Consider the following 18,019-nt stretch of genomic DNA (forward strand, 5'->3'; position numbering starts at 1 on the left):
TATGTATAGTATGTACATCGGAAAATCATAGGACAAAAACAGGGCTGGCCCGATCTCCACCAACTTTTGCATACATGTTGGTTGTATCAAGGGTAACCCTTCTGCTCCCCTGCGAAGGAGTTGGGAAGGGGAGGAAGACGACCTTCCAATGCTCCCGAAGGGAGCGGATGTTTCTAGTACTCTAAATATCCCTTTGGATTGGCCTTGAACTTTCATCTGCTCCATTTGGAATGGTCCACTTAGAAGTAATTGTGTGTCATCCTAATGGCATTTTTAGCCGAGTGTGTGTGTGTGTGGGGGGGGGGGGGGGGGGGGGTCTTTTAGAGAGGGACAGAGAGAGAGGGGAAAATGGACTGTGGGGAAGGGGAGTGGGGTGGGAGGGTGAGAAAAGAGATTTTGTACACATCATTTATGAAAACAAAGCCAGAAACAGCAGGTAATATCAATAAACGAAATAGAAGAAACTTATGGAAAAATGCCTACTCAATGGTAGACTCAGCAGCAGTGAAGATCTCTCAGGGTGTTCCACTGCCCAGAACTGGCAGATCCAGGATTCGGGTTTTGGTGGCAATCTTCTCATCAATCACACCACAAAAAAAATCACAAGTGTTTTGGAGGTGTTCTTGTCGTTGTTCTCATCGATCAACAAGGAAAATGGTGTTGACTTACATTTTTCAACAACTGGCTCGGTCACCTCAACAGCGAGAGATTTGTTTTATAATTTGATTCACCTTTGTTCTTTTGCAAGCAAACTCTGCAGCAACTTGTGAATTAGCCTGGAGGTGAGAGAATTTGTTTTTGCATTTTCCTGTGATTGGGAGTGATGTTATGGCTGTCTTCCAAGCAGACGGGAGGTTGCCAATGATGGACAGGGTGAAGGGAACACACAGCCGGGAAACTAACAGCAAAGCAGGATTTGAAATCATGGCCACTGATGCCACCTTAATCCGTCACCAACATGAAGTGGAGGCAGGATACAACTGCCTCTATAGTCAGGTTCACTATGTTTTTTCGTTCAAATTTTTTGGAGATTAGCAAAACTATACATTTTTGGAATATTCAGAGCATTAGGAATCCAAAAATTAATGTTTACATTTGCGTAGACACCTTTGCGAAAATGACCCTCAGGACAGTGATGAAGATCTGTAAAAGCATATTCCTGAACGGTGTAGACCTCGTAGATCCTGTGTATAGGACTTATAGTTCAATCTGATACTACCTATAACTTCCTATAACAACCTATAACTTCAAAGGACTTGCAATATCATGTATTATGTAATACAGTTATATTGTGGCGGACACAAAAGCCCACTGGCGTGGTGACATCATTCCACGCACCAAGTGGGCGGTGGCCACGCCCGAGGGGTAGGCGTGGCCTCATGATATACACCGGGCGACCAGCCCGGAGGAGTTCAGTGTTACAGTGTAGTCTTACAATAAAGACGTTTATATGTTACCGCTTGTCCGCTTCCTCCTTGCTCACAAGCGGCGCGCGTAACGCCGCGCTTTACTGGTGACCCTCGACGTTGGATCTGCCGTAGCGATCCTTCCGAACACGACGCCATTGCAATGGCCAACGACAAGGCAATGGCGATTAAACTTCCCGAATTTTGGGAGGCCCAGGCCGAAGTCTGGTTCGTTCAAGCCGAAGCCCAATTTCAGCTTCGGCGCCTCACCAACGACGACCTGCGCTACTGCCATGTCGTCGCCTCCCTCGGGCCCGGCACGGCCGCTCGAGTTGTGTCCATCCTTCGCCACCCACCGGACGGCCACAAGTACGAGGCACTCAAGCGGCTACTCCTAGCCACGTTCGGCCTCACGGACGACGCACGGGCCGATCGCCTCCTGGATCTCCCCGAGCTCGGTGAGACGCGCCCGTCGGTCCGAATGGACCATATGCTGTCACTGTTGGGCGACGAAGCCCCCGGTTCGCTATTCCGGGCGCTTTTCCGTCGCCAACTTCCAGCGCAGGTTCGCCTCGCGTTGGCCGGGACCGGGCTAACGGAACCCCGAGCATTGGCGGCCGAGGCGGACAAGTACTTCGCCGCTTCGGACACGCGGGCGAGCGTTGGCGTGGCCGTCACGGCCTTCGACGCTGATGTTCCACAGCATCATCTTCTACAGCACGCTGATGTTCCACAGCATCATCTTCTACAGCACGCTGATGTTCCACAGCATCATCTTCTACAGCACGCTGATGTTCCACAGCATCATCTTCTACAGCACGCTGTGGTTCAGCAGCATGCTGATACGCACCTCGTGAACGCCGCCACGCCCCGCCCACCGCCGCGGCGAAAACCGCCACCGCGGGGAAACCCGTCGACTCCACCGGCCTGGCGGAGCCAGCCGCGCTCCTCCAGCTCCACCACCTGGTGCTGGTTCCACGCCAAGTTCGGCCACGAAGCTCGGCGGTGTCATCCGCCGTGCTCCTTCAACGGGTCGGGAAACGCCCGGGCCGGCGCTCAATTGTGGCGATGAGCGCCGGCCGTTCGAGCAGCCTGCTGTTCATAACGGACACCTTCACCGGGCGCCGTTACCTGTGCGACACGGGAGCACAGGTGAGTGTCATTCCCGCCGGCACGTCAGACAAGCACGCCGCGGGTGGGGGCCCCGCGCTGCTTGCCGCGAACGGGACGCCCATCCGTACGTACGGAAAACGCTGCCTCTCTCTGCGGTTTGGAGGGCAGGTTTTCCGATGGACGTTCGTCACCGCCGACGTGCCCATGGCACTGCTTGGCGCGGACTTCCTGTGCGCTAATGGGCTCCTGGTCGACGTCAAGCGCAGACGGCTTGTCCAGGCCGAGACGTTCAGCTCGCTCGCATGTGCGTTGCCCAGCTCAACGAGCGGCTTGCCAAGCGGCTTGCCGAACGATTCGGTTCCGGCCACGTTGGTCTGTACGCTTCCGGCAGCGGACGCATTCACCCGCCTCCTCGCCGGCTTCCCGGCCCTCACGCGGCCCACCTTCTCGGCGGGGGCTGTCAAGCACGGCGTGGCCCATCACATCCCCACCGTCGGGCCACCGGTCTACGCCCGGGCACGCCGCCTCGAGCCGACGAAGCTGGCGGTGGCAAAAGCGGAGTTCGCTACCCTGGAGCGACTCGGCATCGTTCGGCGCTCAGAGAGCGCTTGGGCGTCGCCGCTGCACATCGTGCCGAAGCCCGGCGGGGGATGGCGACCGTGCGGGGACTATCGCCGTCTCAATGACGCCACGACTCCCGACCGCTACCCCGTCCCCCACATTCAGGACTTTTCCGCCCGTTTGGCGGGCAGGTCCTTCTTCTCGAAGGTGGACCTCATACGCGGCTACCATCAGGTCCCCGTCAGGCCGGAGGACGTCCCGAAGACGGCGGTCATCACGCCATTCGGACTCTTCGAGTTCCTGCGCATGCCCTTCGGTCTGAAGAATGCGGCTCAGGCGATCCAGCGACTGATGGACAGCGTCCTGCGCGACTTGGATTTTGTCTATGTCTACCTGGACGATATCCTCGTCGCCAGCGCGTCCCGCGAAGAGCACCTACGCCACCTCTGCACGCTCTTCGAACGCCTGGGCCAGCATGGCCTGATTGTGAACCCCGCAAAGTGCCGGTTCGGCGCCGCCACAATCGATTTTCTGGGGCACCGTGTCACCAGGCACGGAGCCGTCCCCCTGCCGGCCAAGGTGGAGGCGGTGAAGGGGTTTCCGCGCCCCCGCACGATCAGAGGGCTGCAGGAGTTCCTGGGCATGGTGAACTTTTACCATCGGTTCCTGCCCCGTATCGCCCAGCTCCTGCGCCCCCTGCACGAAGCTCTCCGAGGTAAGCCGGGCAAAGGCGACGTTACCTGGACCGAGCAGATGGACACGGCGTTCACGGGCGCGAAGCTCGCCTTGGCTAACGCCACCATGCTCGCGCACCCGGCGCCCGATGCACCGATCGCCCTCACCACCGATGCCTCGGACTACGCGGTGGGCGCGGTGCACGAGCAATGGGTGCGTGGAGCTTGGCAACCGCTGGCGTTCTTTAGCCGGCAGCTTCGCCCGCCTGAACGCCGTTACAGTACCTTCGACCGCGAGTTGCTCGGACTTCACTTGGCGGTCAGGCACTTCCGCCATCTGCTCGAGGGCCGGGCGTTCACTGCCTTCGTCGACCACAAGCCGCTGATCTTCGCGATGGGCAAGGTCACCGAGCCGTGGTCGGCCCGGCAGCAGCGTCACCTCTCGGCCGTGTCCGAGTACACGACGGACATCCAGCACGTCATGGGGAAGGACAACCCGGTTGCGGATTGCCTTTCCCGGGCCGTCGCCCACGCAGTCCACCTCGGCATCGACTATGCCCGGATGGCAGCGGACCAGGCCGCTGACCCCGACGTCCAGGCCTTGCGGACCGCCGTCACGGGCCTCCGCGTCACCGAGGTGCCGTTCGACGGCGCGGGCGCGGCCCTCTTGTGCGACGTCTCCCTCGGGCGTCCTCGCCCCATTGTGCCCGCGGGCTGGCAGCGCCAGGTGTTTGACGCCATCCACGGCCTGTCCCACCCGGGCGCGAGGGCCTCCCAAAGGCTGATCGCCGACAAGTTCGTCTGGCATGGCCTCCGGAAGGCCGTCCGCGGCTGGGCCAGGACATGCCTCGCGTGCCAGCGGGCCAAGGTGCACCGGCACACCCAGGCCCCGTTGGCCCCGTTCACGGTGCCGGAACGCCGGTTTGACCACGTCCACGTGGACCTGGTGGGACCTCTGCCCCCCTCGCGGGGTTTCACCCACGTCCTCACCATGGTGGACCGCACCACCCGGTGGCCGGAGGCCGTGCCCTTGGCGTCGACAACGGCGGCCGATGTTGCGCAGGCTTTCATCGCCACCTGGGTCGCCCGGTTCGGCGCCCCCTCAGACATCTCATCCGACCGCGGCCCCCAGTTCACCTCGGAGCTCTGGGGGGCGGTTGCGCAGGGGCTCGGGGTCCGGCTGCACCGAACCACGGCCTACCACCCCCAGGCTAACGGCCTGTGTGAGCGATTTCACCGCTCATTGAAGGCCGCGCTCCGGGCCACCCTCCGCGACGGCGGCTGGGTCGACAGGCTCCCCTGGGTCCTGCTGGGCCTCCGGACGGCGCCCAAGGAGGACCTGCGCGCATCCGCGGCGGAGTTGGTCTTCGGGCAACCGCTGCGGGTGCCGGGCGAGTTCCTCCCCGACTCCACGGCACCATGGTCCGCGGCACAGCAGCGCTCCGCTCTGCAAGAGACCGCCCAGAGGTTCGCCCCGGTGCCAACGGCATGCCACGGGCACCCACCGACGCACGTCGCCCCGGAGCTTCGCACGGCGGAGTACGTCTTCGTCCGCCACGATGCCCATCGGACACCACTGCGGCCCCCGTACGACGGGCCTTTCCGCGTGCTGGAGACCGGGGCGAAGCACTTCACCCTGGACATCGGCGGTACTCCTGACCGCGTTTCGGTAGACCGCCTCAAGCCGGCCCACCTCGATGTGGACCATCCACCGCCAGTGGCCCGACCCCCACGTCGGGGCCGCCCTCCTGCGGGCAGACCCCCGGCACCGCCCAGCCCCGCCGCCACGGCGCCCCCCGGTCCTGCACCCATCCCAGGGGCAGCCAGGGGCATCCCACCTGGTATCCCTGCACCCCGGACGCCGCCGATCGCCAGGGGGCGCTTCGGCCGGGTCATTCGACTGCCCCACAAACTGGCCCTCCAGGTGCGCGGGAATTCTGGGGGGGCGCGTGTGGCGGACACAAAAGCCCACTGGCGTGGTGACATCATTCCACGCACCAAGTGGGCGGTGGCCACGCCCGAGGGGTAGGCGTGGCCTCATGATATACACCGGGCGACCAGCCCGGAGGAGTTCAGTGTTACAGTGTAGTCTTACAATAAAGACGTTTATATGTTACCGCTTGTCCGCTTCCTCCTTGCTCACAAGCAGCGCGCGTAACGCCGCGCTTTAATATCACAAATATAAAGACAATGGTTTTCAATTACCTTTGTTTGTTGCTTTTCTATAATCCTGAGCACTATTTTGAGGCCTTTATTGGATTCCTTGACCCAGAAAACATAGGATTAGCATATTTAATTAAGTTTCTAGGTTGACTAGAAGCCGAGATCGCGCAAAATATGTATTTTATGGCGGCCATTTTGAAAATCCAAAATGGCGGCCATGCAGATGTCTGTGCAAATGTCAACATTGATTTTCGGATTCTCCATGCTCTGACGATTCCAAAATTGTACAGGTTTGCCAATCTCCCAAAATTTTGAACGAAATTATATTTGTTAACATAGTGAACCTGACTACTACCTTTTCAGGTGAGAAAGACACTGAGTTATTTAGGCAGTGTGCACGTTGGAGTAAGGTCGTGGCAAACACCGAATTTTCTTGAGAATAATCTACAATGAGGTTGTTTGAGGTGAGGGAGTGGATGTAGAGGGAAAATAAGTCAGATGCAGGATGGCTTGTCTCAGGATGGACATACAAGTACCGTATACGGCTTGACATGATTCGGTTTACCATGGCTGAGGGGATCAATCGCATAACCGCAAAGGGAATGGGATTGGCAAGTTCTAGAGACAGATAGAGTTTCCTTTGTGGAAGCAAGTCCACATGGAATTTATATCAGATGCTGTACAGATGGCACCCCCATCGACTTGTGAGAAGGCAGACTGCAGCCCTTGCCAGTTGGCCCTATAAGCAAACAAACAGATTGTGTTGTTGAAATCGCTTTCTAGGTAGTTTTATCTCAACAGCATCAAACTTTCATTGGTTATAAGTTTTTTATTTACTATCAAACACTAACTGGTTTCACTAATTTTGTATGCAGGCTGTGGCTGCTGGTTGCATCAATGCATGAGCATGATGCAAACACCGGGAGTTCTGCCACCTAATGCAGAGCTCTCTGTAGATCAGCACAGGAATTTGTAATTTGTTCAGGGTTCCGGCGATACTTTGCCTACTCTTCACTAAGGACACATTGGGATCCTTTACGTCCTCCAACTAATTCTGGCAGATGTGACGTGCAGTTTATGGTCCATCTGAAGGATGGCAAACACACTTAGGCCTCGCACTGCCAGTAGACACCAAGGTAATATTTGTCTCCCGTCGCACCGCGGAGCGAAAGGGTTTGTATGGTTGTATGGAAAGTATGGTTTTCTCCTCCGTCCGTGCGTGTGTTGAACCTTGTAAGCGAAATATCTTGAAAAATAAACGAACTACTAACTTCTAATCTGGTGTGTGGGTGTATCTGGGCATAAGGGAGAACGCTATTGAAAATTGGGTCGCCACGTCAAAATCCAAGATGGCCGCCACCATATATATGTCTGAACCTTGTGAGCAAAATATCTTGAAAAATAAACGAACTACTAACTTCTAATCGGGTGTGTGGGTGTATCTAGGCATAAGGGGGAACGCTATTGAAAATTGGGTCACCACGTCAAAATCCAAGATGGCCGCCACCATATATATGTCTGAACCTTGTGAGCAAAATATCTTGAAAAATAAACGAACTACTAACTTCTAATCTGGTGTGTGGGTGTATCTAGGCATAAGGAAGAACGCTATTGAAAATTGGGTCGCCACGTCAAAATCCAAGATGGCCGCCACCATATATATGTCTGAACCTTGTGAGCAAAATATCTTGAAAAATAAACGAACTACTAACTTCTAATCTGGTGTGTGGGTGTATCTACGCATAAGGGGGAACGCTATTGAAAATTGGGTCACCACGTCAAAATCCAAGATGGCCGCCTTGCGTCTTCCACTTTGTCAACTCACATCACTTCACCGACGGGGGACAGGGGACGGGGACGGGGGACGGCCAAGTTCGAACCCAGGTTAAACAGCTCAGAGGTGAGTATGCATACCTCTAGGCCAATCTGCCAAGTCAACAACTGGATTATTTAACACAGGCTAAAACCCCCAGGGTCTAACAAGCATCACAGTGCTTCTTCCTCTTCTTCTTCTTCTCCCTCTTCCTCTTCTTCTTCTTCTTCTTCTTCTTCTCTTCTCTTCTCTTCTTCTCTCATGGCCACAAGTATTCCCACAGAGCCTTTCAAGAACCGATTGGCCAGGTCTGACGTTCGACTAAGATTATGGCAGGAATTTTGAATTTTGCCAGGGTGCGGGCAATAGATCACTTACTCTTTGTGAAGGACACCCTGGGACCTTTAAAGTCCACCAACTAATGTCGAAGTTCATGTCTGGCTCATGAAGGTGAACTAGTCTGGCTCATGAAGGTGAACAAGTAAAGAAATAGATGGATTTAAGGTATGAAATATAAGTCGATTGAGGTATGCTAACAGTTGAAGGAAGCAAAGAGAAGCTGATGTTTCAGGCATTAACCCTTCATTAAAAAAAAGGAGAAGCAGGATAGGGGCGACAGTAGGAGTAAGTCAGAGATGTGTGCTTAGAGAGGGCTCAGGTGTCAGGGAGTGTGTGTGTGGCATTGAGATTCTCTTGTGTGTACTATGTGTAAATATTGTTACAGCTGTGGAGGAACTCTGGGAAGAGTTTGAAACAGCAAAGGGCTTACCTTGTATAGCCTTCATTGTTGCTTTATACAGATTTCTTCTCTATAAGAGCATGGGAGGAGTCTATTTATTTATATAATCCTAACCACCTGGGGTAATTGATTAGGTGAAAGCTGATTGCTTATTCCCTCCATTCACATGTGAGGGATGTGGGTGGGTCTTTGTTTTTCGTGTATGTATATATGTATATATATATATATTTATATATACAATATATATACATGTGCCTGTCACAATGACACACCACTGATAGTGAGTGGTGAGGTCCGAAACTAACCCGAGGCAGCACAAGCTGTCTGCTGCTCGAACACATTGTCTTTCCTCAGCAGCCCCAATCAGGGAGTGTTGGAGTCACATATTTATGATGTTAAGGCGATTTAAGGGCAGGACAGGACTCATGAACACTGTGACGTCTTTCCCTCGTTGCAAACTTTCAACATATTTCACCATGACTGCAGGTTAGTAGTTCAAATGGTGAGTGTCACCAGACAGTGCAGTGGCTGAAAAGATGAAAAGGTGAAACGAAAAGCTAAAACAAGGTCTCGGCCTTGTTTAGCCTCATCATGGCAGCACCTCCCATTCCCAACCACTAAAAAAAAAAAAATAACCACCTTTAGAGGCCATTTGTTCCCCTCAAGCGGGGGTTGGCCTTTTTCGGGAACCGTGGTTGTTGTTATTTTTTGGTCCCCTTTTTGAAGCAATGTTTTACGGCCGGATGCCCTTCCTGACGCCAACCCTTTTTGCCACCTTTAGCGACAAACAGGGAATTACCAGTGAACTGGTGCTCAATTAGCCGACCTCGGAAGGTATGAATACAGGCTGAGTCAACCCCCCTGGCGTTAATTCAGCGATCGACTGGGATTCCGAACCCAGGATCCTGGGATCCTAAGCCGGCACCCTAGCCGCTAGCCCAACACCAGGGATCCCATTCCCAACCACTGAAGGAGACTATTCTGATTATATGCTTATCATGCCTTTAAATCGCCTTAATCATGAGCCATTGTCACCTCCAAAAGTGTACAATTTCCGTTGTGACGGAAAACAGCACAATTGATCACTTGGCATTTTACATCACAAAAACTTTACGGTGTGGTCCAGGAAAGCCAAATATGATTACACCATGTCACAAAAATAATTTTCTTGTGTCCAGTGTGTCCCAGAAAACATGTCACTTTCTGGAAAATTCTATTTTTGTTGCATTTTATAGCACACAAAACATTACATTATGGTCCGCAAGGCCAAATCTGGTTATAGTATATCTGAATGCTTTTCAAGTGCACATTGTGTTCCAGAAGAGAATACTGTATCACTTTGTGGAAATATCACAAGTTCAAAATTTCCAACCGAAGGTAAGCCGAAGCTAGTTTACTCAATTGTGCTTTACCCATAAATCTGTTGATACTATTCATATCAGATTTAAGTTTGGGGATATATGAAAACATCACCGAACGAACTATTACACCTTTACTCCTTATTAGTGATTTGTTCCCCAAGAAAATTTGAGTTTAAAAAGACGTGGCCCAGCCAAAGGCAGAAGGGACCGGTGACAACAGGTGGGTTGTGGTTGTGCAAGTTTTCAGCCATGTTAAGAGCCCACTTGGAGCGATTATTAAACATCCATCTTGATATTTGATGCAATGACCAAGGTCTTTTGTAGGAGTCGGTTTGTTTTTGGTTCCTCTTTGGATTTTTAAGTCTTATCAGCAATTCCCATACAAGACCTCCAAACAGGCTGGAACTTGATGTGCTCGGGGTGTGGAGTGAGGATTGGAGGTGGTGGGGGTCGATGTGCTTGTGGCACAGTATTTATATTTACTTTCAAAAATAGCAATGCTCATTGTTTGATGTTATATACGATCTTTGCGTTCCTCCCTTCATTGTGGCAGGACGTTGTTAAACAGCTATGTCGAAGATACGACTGACCTTACCTTCTCAACTCTGAGGAATATCACACAAATGTATGTACATGTCAAATTGTTGGAATCACCTCGTGCTTTACCTGGTTCATTAACACGTCTGTTACGGGCACATCTAATGTTGCAAATTTAAAGGAAAATAAGTTCAACTGAAAATAAGTAAAATTGCTTTTGCAATTGTTTTGTTCACCGAGCTAAAACTTTTTGTTCTCACGTTAGCATTATATGGATTAATTCCACATTAGTTATCAGGAAATGATGTGCTACAAATTGCTGTCGCTTGATTGGTGATACACGTTGTCACACTCGGTTCATAGCCACGTGTTACGTGGTAGAGCAAGCCACAGACATTAGAATGTTTAATTCATGTCCTAATGATCATAACTGCATTATTGAGCCTTCACTTGATACTGCAGGTGCGATGTTACTCTCACCCTAACCCTAACCCTAACCATAACTAAACCTAAACTTAAACCTAAACCTAACAATAACTCTAATCTATCTATAACTCTAACTCTAACTCCAACTCCAACTCCAAGTCTAACTCCATTAATGCTTTTAAAACAATATCTAATGCTATAAATACTATGTAATGCAACCAGCAATTGCTATTTGATTAAATCTCAAGTATAAGTTATTAGCAGAGGTCATTTATTTATGATGTAAAATGGTGGAATTTTGATCCTCGACACCCCCCTCCTCCCTTTACCCTTCCACTAGCTGCACCATATATGCCCTTCCTTTCCTCCACCTGCTCCAATCTCCTCCCAACCCCTTCTTTTCCTTTCTATCCCCCATTCCTCCCACACTTCACACAATACCTACAATAATATTCCACAAATAACCACAATTCCACAATTCCCACAATACCCTTTCCCACTTTCCACACAACACCTTCCCCTCTTTTTCCTATCCCCTCCTCTTTTCTCAATTTTTATTTTCTCAATGTAACCTCCCTGATGGGGGATGTGCATGAGTAAACTAGAATGGCGCTGAACAGTTTACCTCTGCGAGGCAGAACAGTTTACGTATGTATCCGGACCTTAACCAAATTCGAATCAGCTTGTTGTCCCCCGTCGCACCGCGGAGCGAAAGGGGGACTATGGTTTTCCCCTCCGTCCGTGTGTGCGTCCGTGCGTGCGTGTGTGCGTGCGTGTGTGCGTGCGTGCGTTGAACCTTGTGAGCGAAATATCTTGAAAAATATATGAACGACTAACTTCTAATCTGGTGTGTGGGTGCATCTAGGCATAAGGAAGAACGCTATTGAAAATTGGGTCGCCACGTCAAAATCCAAGATGGCCGCCGCCATGTATGTCTGAACCTTGTGAGCGAAATATCTTGAAAAATAAACGAACTACTAACTTCTAATCTGGTGTGTGGGTGTATCTGCGCATAAGGGAGAATGCTATTGAAAATTGGGTCGCCACGTCAAAATCCAAGATGGCAGGCTTGCGGCTTCCACTTTGTCAACTCGCATCACTTCACCGACGGGGGACCTAGGCGTAACGCGTGTTCTTTTCACCTACCCAACTCACCCACCAAGTTTTGTCATAATCTGTCCACATCTTTTCATACTATATATGGTTTTTTTTCTTTTTGCTATACCGTATATCGTTTTTGGCCCTATCAATGGTGAAGAATCACTTGAAAAATAAAATACAGTCTAGTAACCTGATCTGGATATTCACCAAAATCGAATCAATTCGCCCTTGTCACAAAGTCAAGCTGTCCACCACGTTTCATCCAAATCCATCTGTAACTTTTTGAGATATCGCGATATATATGTCGTTTTTGGCTCTATCACTCAATGGTGAAGAATCACTAAAAAAAAGTTATAGTACCCAGATCCGGATCTTTACAAAAATCGAATCAATTCGTCTTTGGCACACACTTAACCTGTCCACCATAAAATCTCAGTGTGTGCAAATTTAGCCTCTACTGCTTAAACATGCTCCTTTCCTTTCCCGCTTTCCTTCTATTCCATAGTACCGTACTGCATAAAATGGAAAGGGGGAGAAATATGGCCATGTAAATATAGGTGCAATAGTGCATTGCTATTCCTTACCTGATATAACTAATCATTGTGTTGCTGTTTTTTTCTTCAGAAGAATCAGCACGGTACGAGGATTATACCGGGTGAAAGAACGTGCTTTTGCAGATCTTCCCAATCTGCACACCATGTGCGTATCATTAGTTTTTTTTTAGTGATCTCATTACCTTCGCGAAGAGTTGGGAATCTATCGCCGGCACCATGGCCAAATTCCTAAGTCGAATGTCAGGCCTGGCCAGAGGGTTACGTACTTTGAAATGCTGCACCTACATGTGCCCATGAGAAGACAGTTTGTAAACCACAATCTGGATTTGTCTTTAATAAACATTTTCACATGATCTTTACTATCCTGTAAACCTCAGCACTCTCCTTCTTGAATATCACTTGGAGGGTTAAGTGATTAGCATGGCAAAATTGTTGTATGAGTACTGTATACCGATTCTTGTGATCGGATCCAATAAACCCAACTTAACAGGCAAATCTGGCAGAGGAAACTTTTAGATTATTCTGAAAATCTGCAATTAACGTGTGGCTGTGTCCAAAATACAATATATGGTGTTTCAAAAGTATTGGTACTATCTCAATGCTTTATTTATAAAAAGGTATACAAGATTCAAAACGAAATCACCCATGTTAAGGTAGAGACTTGGGAGATTTTTTTTTGGCATTTTGACTTGCAATGATAGATTGGCGTGGATCGCATGTTCGATGTGACCTTCATGGCGTGCCAGGCAAGCATTCACTCTGATAGCGAAGTTCTGCATCACCCTCTTGCATGGCAGACCTGAGATGGATCTTACACACTCCTCAATAACTCTCTTTAGCTGCTAGAATTTTTTTTTTTTTGGTATACAATATCGAGGCTCGTGTAAGAGCTAACATTAATGACAAAAAAAACGGACACATAAGACAAAATAAAAGGAGCAGGAGACAAGATGGGGAGAAAGGGGGAAGCACAGGAGTACAACATTAGAGAGCAGGGACATCGGGAGATCTGTGGGAGGGAGAGGGCTTGGGGGGAGGAGGCGTGGGAAGATGGGTGGGGGTTGGGAGAGGTAAAAAACACATGGACACTGCTAGGACTTCCAGGAAAGAAGTCGGTATTTCAGAAAATTGGATCTGGGGTGAATTAACGGGGATAGAAAAGATCAAGGTTATGGGTGGGGGAAGATAAGAGAAGTCTTAAGATAAGATAAGATAAGATAAGATAAGAGATCAAGGATGTTACGAGTGTTGTCTTTGTAAACATTTCCCTTCCTGTAGCTCCACAGAAAGTCTTGGGAATTGAGGTGTTTGGGATTTGGGGGACTAGATGTGCTTTGTCTTGAAGAAGATTACCTTGTCACCGAACTTCTCTGCTTTGTCAGTGTCGGAGAGAGTGTTTGATCTGCACTTTGTATGGATAAAGTTTCATGTCCTGCCTCAATCTCAAAATATAGTGTGTGAACAGTGAAAGACCAAGTTCTTGTGAGCGCCGGTGAGAGGATCTTTTTGAACTTTGAGTGACAGAGTCTCATCACCTCAATGTTCTCTTCTGAATGTCCAGTCTTCTTTCTCTCTGATATCCTAAGATTGTGAACTGTACCTTCTTTCTGGAACTTCTTGACATTATGAGGAATACAATTTTTGCTGTTGGGTCTCTCACTTTGCAATGTTTGTGATAAAGCCACTGAGTCTTGATCACAGTCTTCATCTCAAGGTACCATTCTACCATTTTACTTCGTTGTTGTACTGTGTACGACATATTTACTCCAGACTAATGAAACTTGATGGAGACAACTTCCCAACTTCCTAGAACATAACCTAACAAATAAATAAGAATTACAACTCGATATTTGCGATTACAAAGCGATCGCCAAGGGTAAGCCTCCCCTTGCACCCGTGATCCATTGGTGGTCATATTATTTTCAGACCGCCATGACATTGATCTTCAACATTTAAGGATAGAGTGTAAACTAAGAAAATGTGTCCCCATTTACAATCTATCCAGAAAATTCAACATCATGAAAATTGGACGAAAATTATTCAAGTTATGATCAAAAAGGTGTTTTTGGTAATTAGGTCACAATCCGAAAAAAGTAGGTCAAGGACACAAATCAAATATCAGGTGCACAACTTCAGTGCAGGTGCACTATTATAATACAAAACATATTGGAAGGCCAAGCGGTGTTTGAGATTCAGCATTGGCAAAATTGAGCGATGACAAAACAAGCCCAAAAGTTTAACAGCATCGTAGCCAGGCTTGTAAAATATTATAAACCACAAACAGATATGATTAGCTTTTTAAACAGTAGCTAATGCTGTTTATAACATTAAACAAAGAAATATGGAGGCATCCAGACATCCGTGAGGTAAGTTTTACTTAGAACTGAGTGAAGATCTACTGTAATCTATATAACCCACAAGGGTTGGAGGTGTGCTCATTTACCAAGCTGCTAGCTAGCGCTTGCCAAGCCAGCCGTTCCTTAAGGGTTTTGAATGGCGTGCTGGCTCGAATGCTTAAACCACTTGGCGATCTCTCCACAAGAAACTTGTTAAATTAACACACCCCATGTTCTTGAGACCAGACCATAGATCGACTGTAATCTATATATCTCAAAGAGGAATGACCTTTCCTGCCACTCCCATAGTGAGCGGGTGTACTAGTAAATTAAAATGTCGGTCAGTGTAGTCAGCCATCGTAATGACACCATAGACGTAATGACGTAATGGACACAAAACTGCCGCTACTTTAATATGTAGAAAATGATTTATTTTAACTACCAGTATGTTTGCAGTCACTATGAAGGGATTAGTGTTACAATTAGATTAGATTTATTTCGAAAATGATATTACTATCAAAAAACCGAGGCTAATTCCTTACTTCTGCGATTATTAATATTATTGCCGAACACCGCTCATCATTGATCATGAACCATACACCGCTTCAATCCATTAACTTTGTATTCACGACATTGGGATTAAAGTGTTATGGTTATATTTACTATATTATTATTTTTACGAAAACGATACTACTGAAACGATACACTACTGTATTAACAAACCTGGGCTTAATTTGTCCGAAACGGCTTGAAGGTGAGGCATGAAGCCTCAGGCCTATACATACTGTATTGTTGGAAGAGACGTAACGCCAATGCTTTTGATATTTGATGGTCATTTTAACAATCGGTTTGTTTGTGTTTCACACTGAATGAAAAACGCAAAGATAAACATGGCGATTGTGATATAAGACAGGTTCGACGATATGAACGGCATATAAATTAAAATGGCGGTGTGCGTAGTCAGCCGCCGTACGCCGTAATGACATCAGATGTAATCACATCACCCTGTCATGTCACCAGATCCTCAGCTCTGATTGGTATACGTTTGAGGGGACATACATACATACATACATACATACATACATACTATCGTGCGGCTCGCTCAGTTAACACCGAGTACGCCACGGATGGATAATCGAGCTTAATGAGGCGTTTCCAATTCAATGGCGGATCGATACATGAGCCGGGAGATGAAGACCACCAAGGAGTTTTGAGAGATTTTATTGTTGTGGATTAATAAAGACATGATTTAAAATCTGAACATCTAGGATGTCTTTTCTTCCATGCGAAAAACACTGAAGGACACAAATCTCCTTGTTGGCATTTGCAAAAACCTTTCGTTTATCAGTACTTGGACAAAATATTACGCCATTTTACGTCCTCTCGTCCAATCAAATTTGCTGTTCGTACTCTCAGTGCTGGAGAATATCAAAACTCAGCCGAAAATGTGGCTCGTAGGACATAGAGATTGTGTTCAGAAACGCAAAGAAGAGTTGAAAAAGGCCCTTCCTTTGTCCTTTTTCGCAAGACTGCAGGGGTAAGGTGTTCTATGAATTCTTTAGTTTTTCTCTATGTTGTTGTCTTGCACACTAAATGTCCACGAGGGCTTTACATAAAAGATGTACACCACGTGATACGTTTTCCCTTTAAGTATGGGTTCATACCCCTCTCCGTGCCAGGCTCCATGCATGCATATTTATCGAAAAAATATTGTAAGTTTGATTTGCATTATGGAGTACAGGAAAATGGTGTGAGTATGGGAATTAGGGGGTGTTTGGCATTTACCAGACATTTTCATTTTTACTTCCGCCAACGAAAGTGGATGGAGGTTATGGTTTCACCCCTGTCTGTCTGTTTGTTTGTTTGTTTTGCTGTGAACAACATATCTCAAAAAGTTGTGGACGGATTTGGTCGAAACTTGGTGGAAAGGTTGTGTGTGTGACAAGGACTAGTCGATTCGATTTTGGTGAAGATCTGAATATGGATTCGGATACGAGAATTATAAAAATTTTAAGTGATTCTTCACCATTGAGAGATCGGGCAAAAATTGATACATAGCAGGATATCTCAAAAAATTATGGACGGATCTGGACGAAACTTGGTGGAATAGTCTAGTAGGAAGACTAGGTCCCCCTGCACCCCCCGGAGATATACTTCTAATCAGTGTTTCTAGATTGGATAAAATGTGTAGAAAATGACTAGCTATGGCCCCAAGCTGAAAAAATGTCCCACATACCATTTTTATGCAAATTACTGCTGCAAATTTTATGCAAAATTATGCAAATTTTATGCAAATTTTTGATGAGGAGTAGAGTTGAGGGGTCTTTGAGGGCTTCATCGAGGTGCTCTCGGTTGCAAGACTGGGTCATTCTGAGAAGCACAGCAGGGTCAGAGATCATGATGTTCTCCTCCTCAGTGAATCTCTCCATCAACAGCCTCTCCATTGCCTCACACACTGTTTTGAGGCAAAAGAGGGACTTTGCGTAGGCCTTTCCACTGAGAACACCTTTGAGAGATCCACTTGTTACTAGTTGTGCCTCAAAGAGAATCTCTGCATATCCAGAACCACGCATCTTGTGTCCAGTGAGCATCCCGATGTAGTTCATGGATGTGTGGAAGGGTCCAATCGTTACTACATGACTAGCAAATTCATTTGGCCAGCGCCAGATGATGGGAAGGGCTTTCATGCAGACACCCAGATCAAATGTATTCAGGACCCATCTCTGACCCACCTCAGCAGTTGCTGCCTCGGAACGCTTCAGTAGCTCACGAACAACTGCGTTGTCTGTGATCGGTTGGTGGATAGGCGTGCAGTAGTCGACTGTTGATTTGCTGGGTGGGGGAGAACCAGTTGCAGAGGTGAAACCCCCTAGCCCAGGCACAGGCTGCAGGCCATTGCCATGCCATGCAGGCACCAGGCACAGACCGATCACAGACAACGCAGTTGTTCGTGAGCTACTGAAGCGTTCCGAGGCAGCAACTGCTGAGGTGGGTCAGAGATGGGTCCTGAATACATTTGATCTGGGTGTCTGCATGAAAGCCCTTCCCATCATCTGGCGCTGGCCAAATGAATTTGCTAGTCATGTAGTAACGATTGGACCCTTCCACACATCCATGAACTACATCGGGATGCTCACTGGACACAAGATGCGTGGTTCTGGATATGCAGAGATTCTCTTTGAGGCACAACTAGTAACAAGTGGATCTCTCAAAGGTGTTCTCAGTGGAAAGGCCT

The 18,019-nt window shown here is 48.4% G+C and overlaps 1 protein-coding gene across 1 annotated transcript in view; it reads left to right on the forward strand.

Annotated features, from left to right (window-relative positions):
* The first annotated feature begins 9,722 nt into the window (after positions 1 to 9,722).
* The window catches only part of LOC137431897 (lutropin-choriogonadotropic hormone receptor-like), a 97,329-nt gene continuing 89,032 nt past the window's right edge, over positions 9,723 to 18,019 (forward strand). Inside the window, exons 1-3 of the mRNA XM_068123733.2 lie at positions 9,723 to 9,846; positions 10,384 to 10,455; positions 12,519 to 12,593. Of these exons, the coding sequence (XP_067979834.1) occupies positions 9,761 to 9,846; positions 10,384 to 10,455; positions 12,519 to 12,593 (233 nt within the window). The 5' untranslated portion in view covers positions 9,723 to 9,760. The remainder of the gene's footprint in view (positions 9,847 to 10,383; positions 10,456 to 12,518; positions 12,594 to 18,019) is intronic.

This window comes from Myxine glutinosa, chromosome 1 (genome assembly GCF_964187855.1).
Source record: "Myxine glutinosa chromosome 1, kmMyxGlut1.1, whole genome shotgun sequence".
Taxonomy (NCBI): Eukaryota; Metazoa; Chordata; class Myxini; order Myxiniformes; family Myxinidae; genus Myxine; species Myxine glutinosa.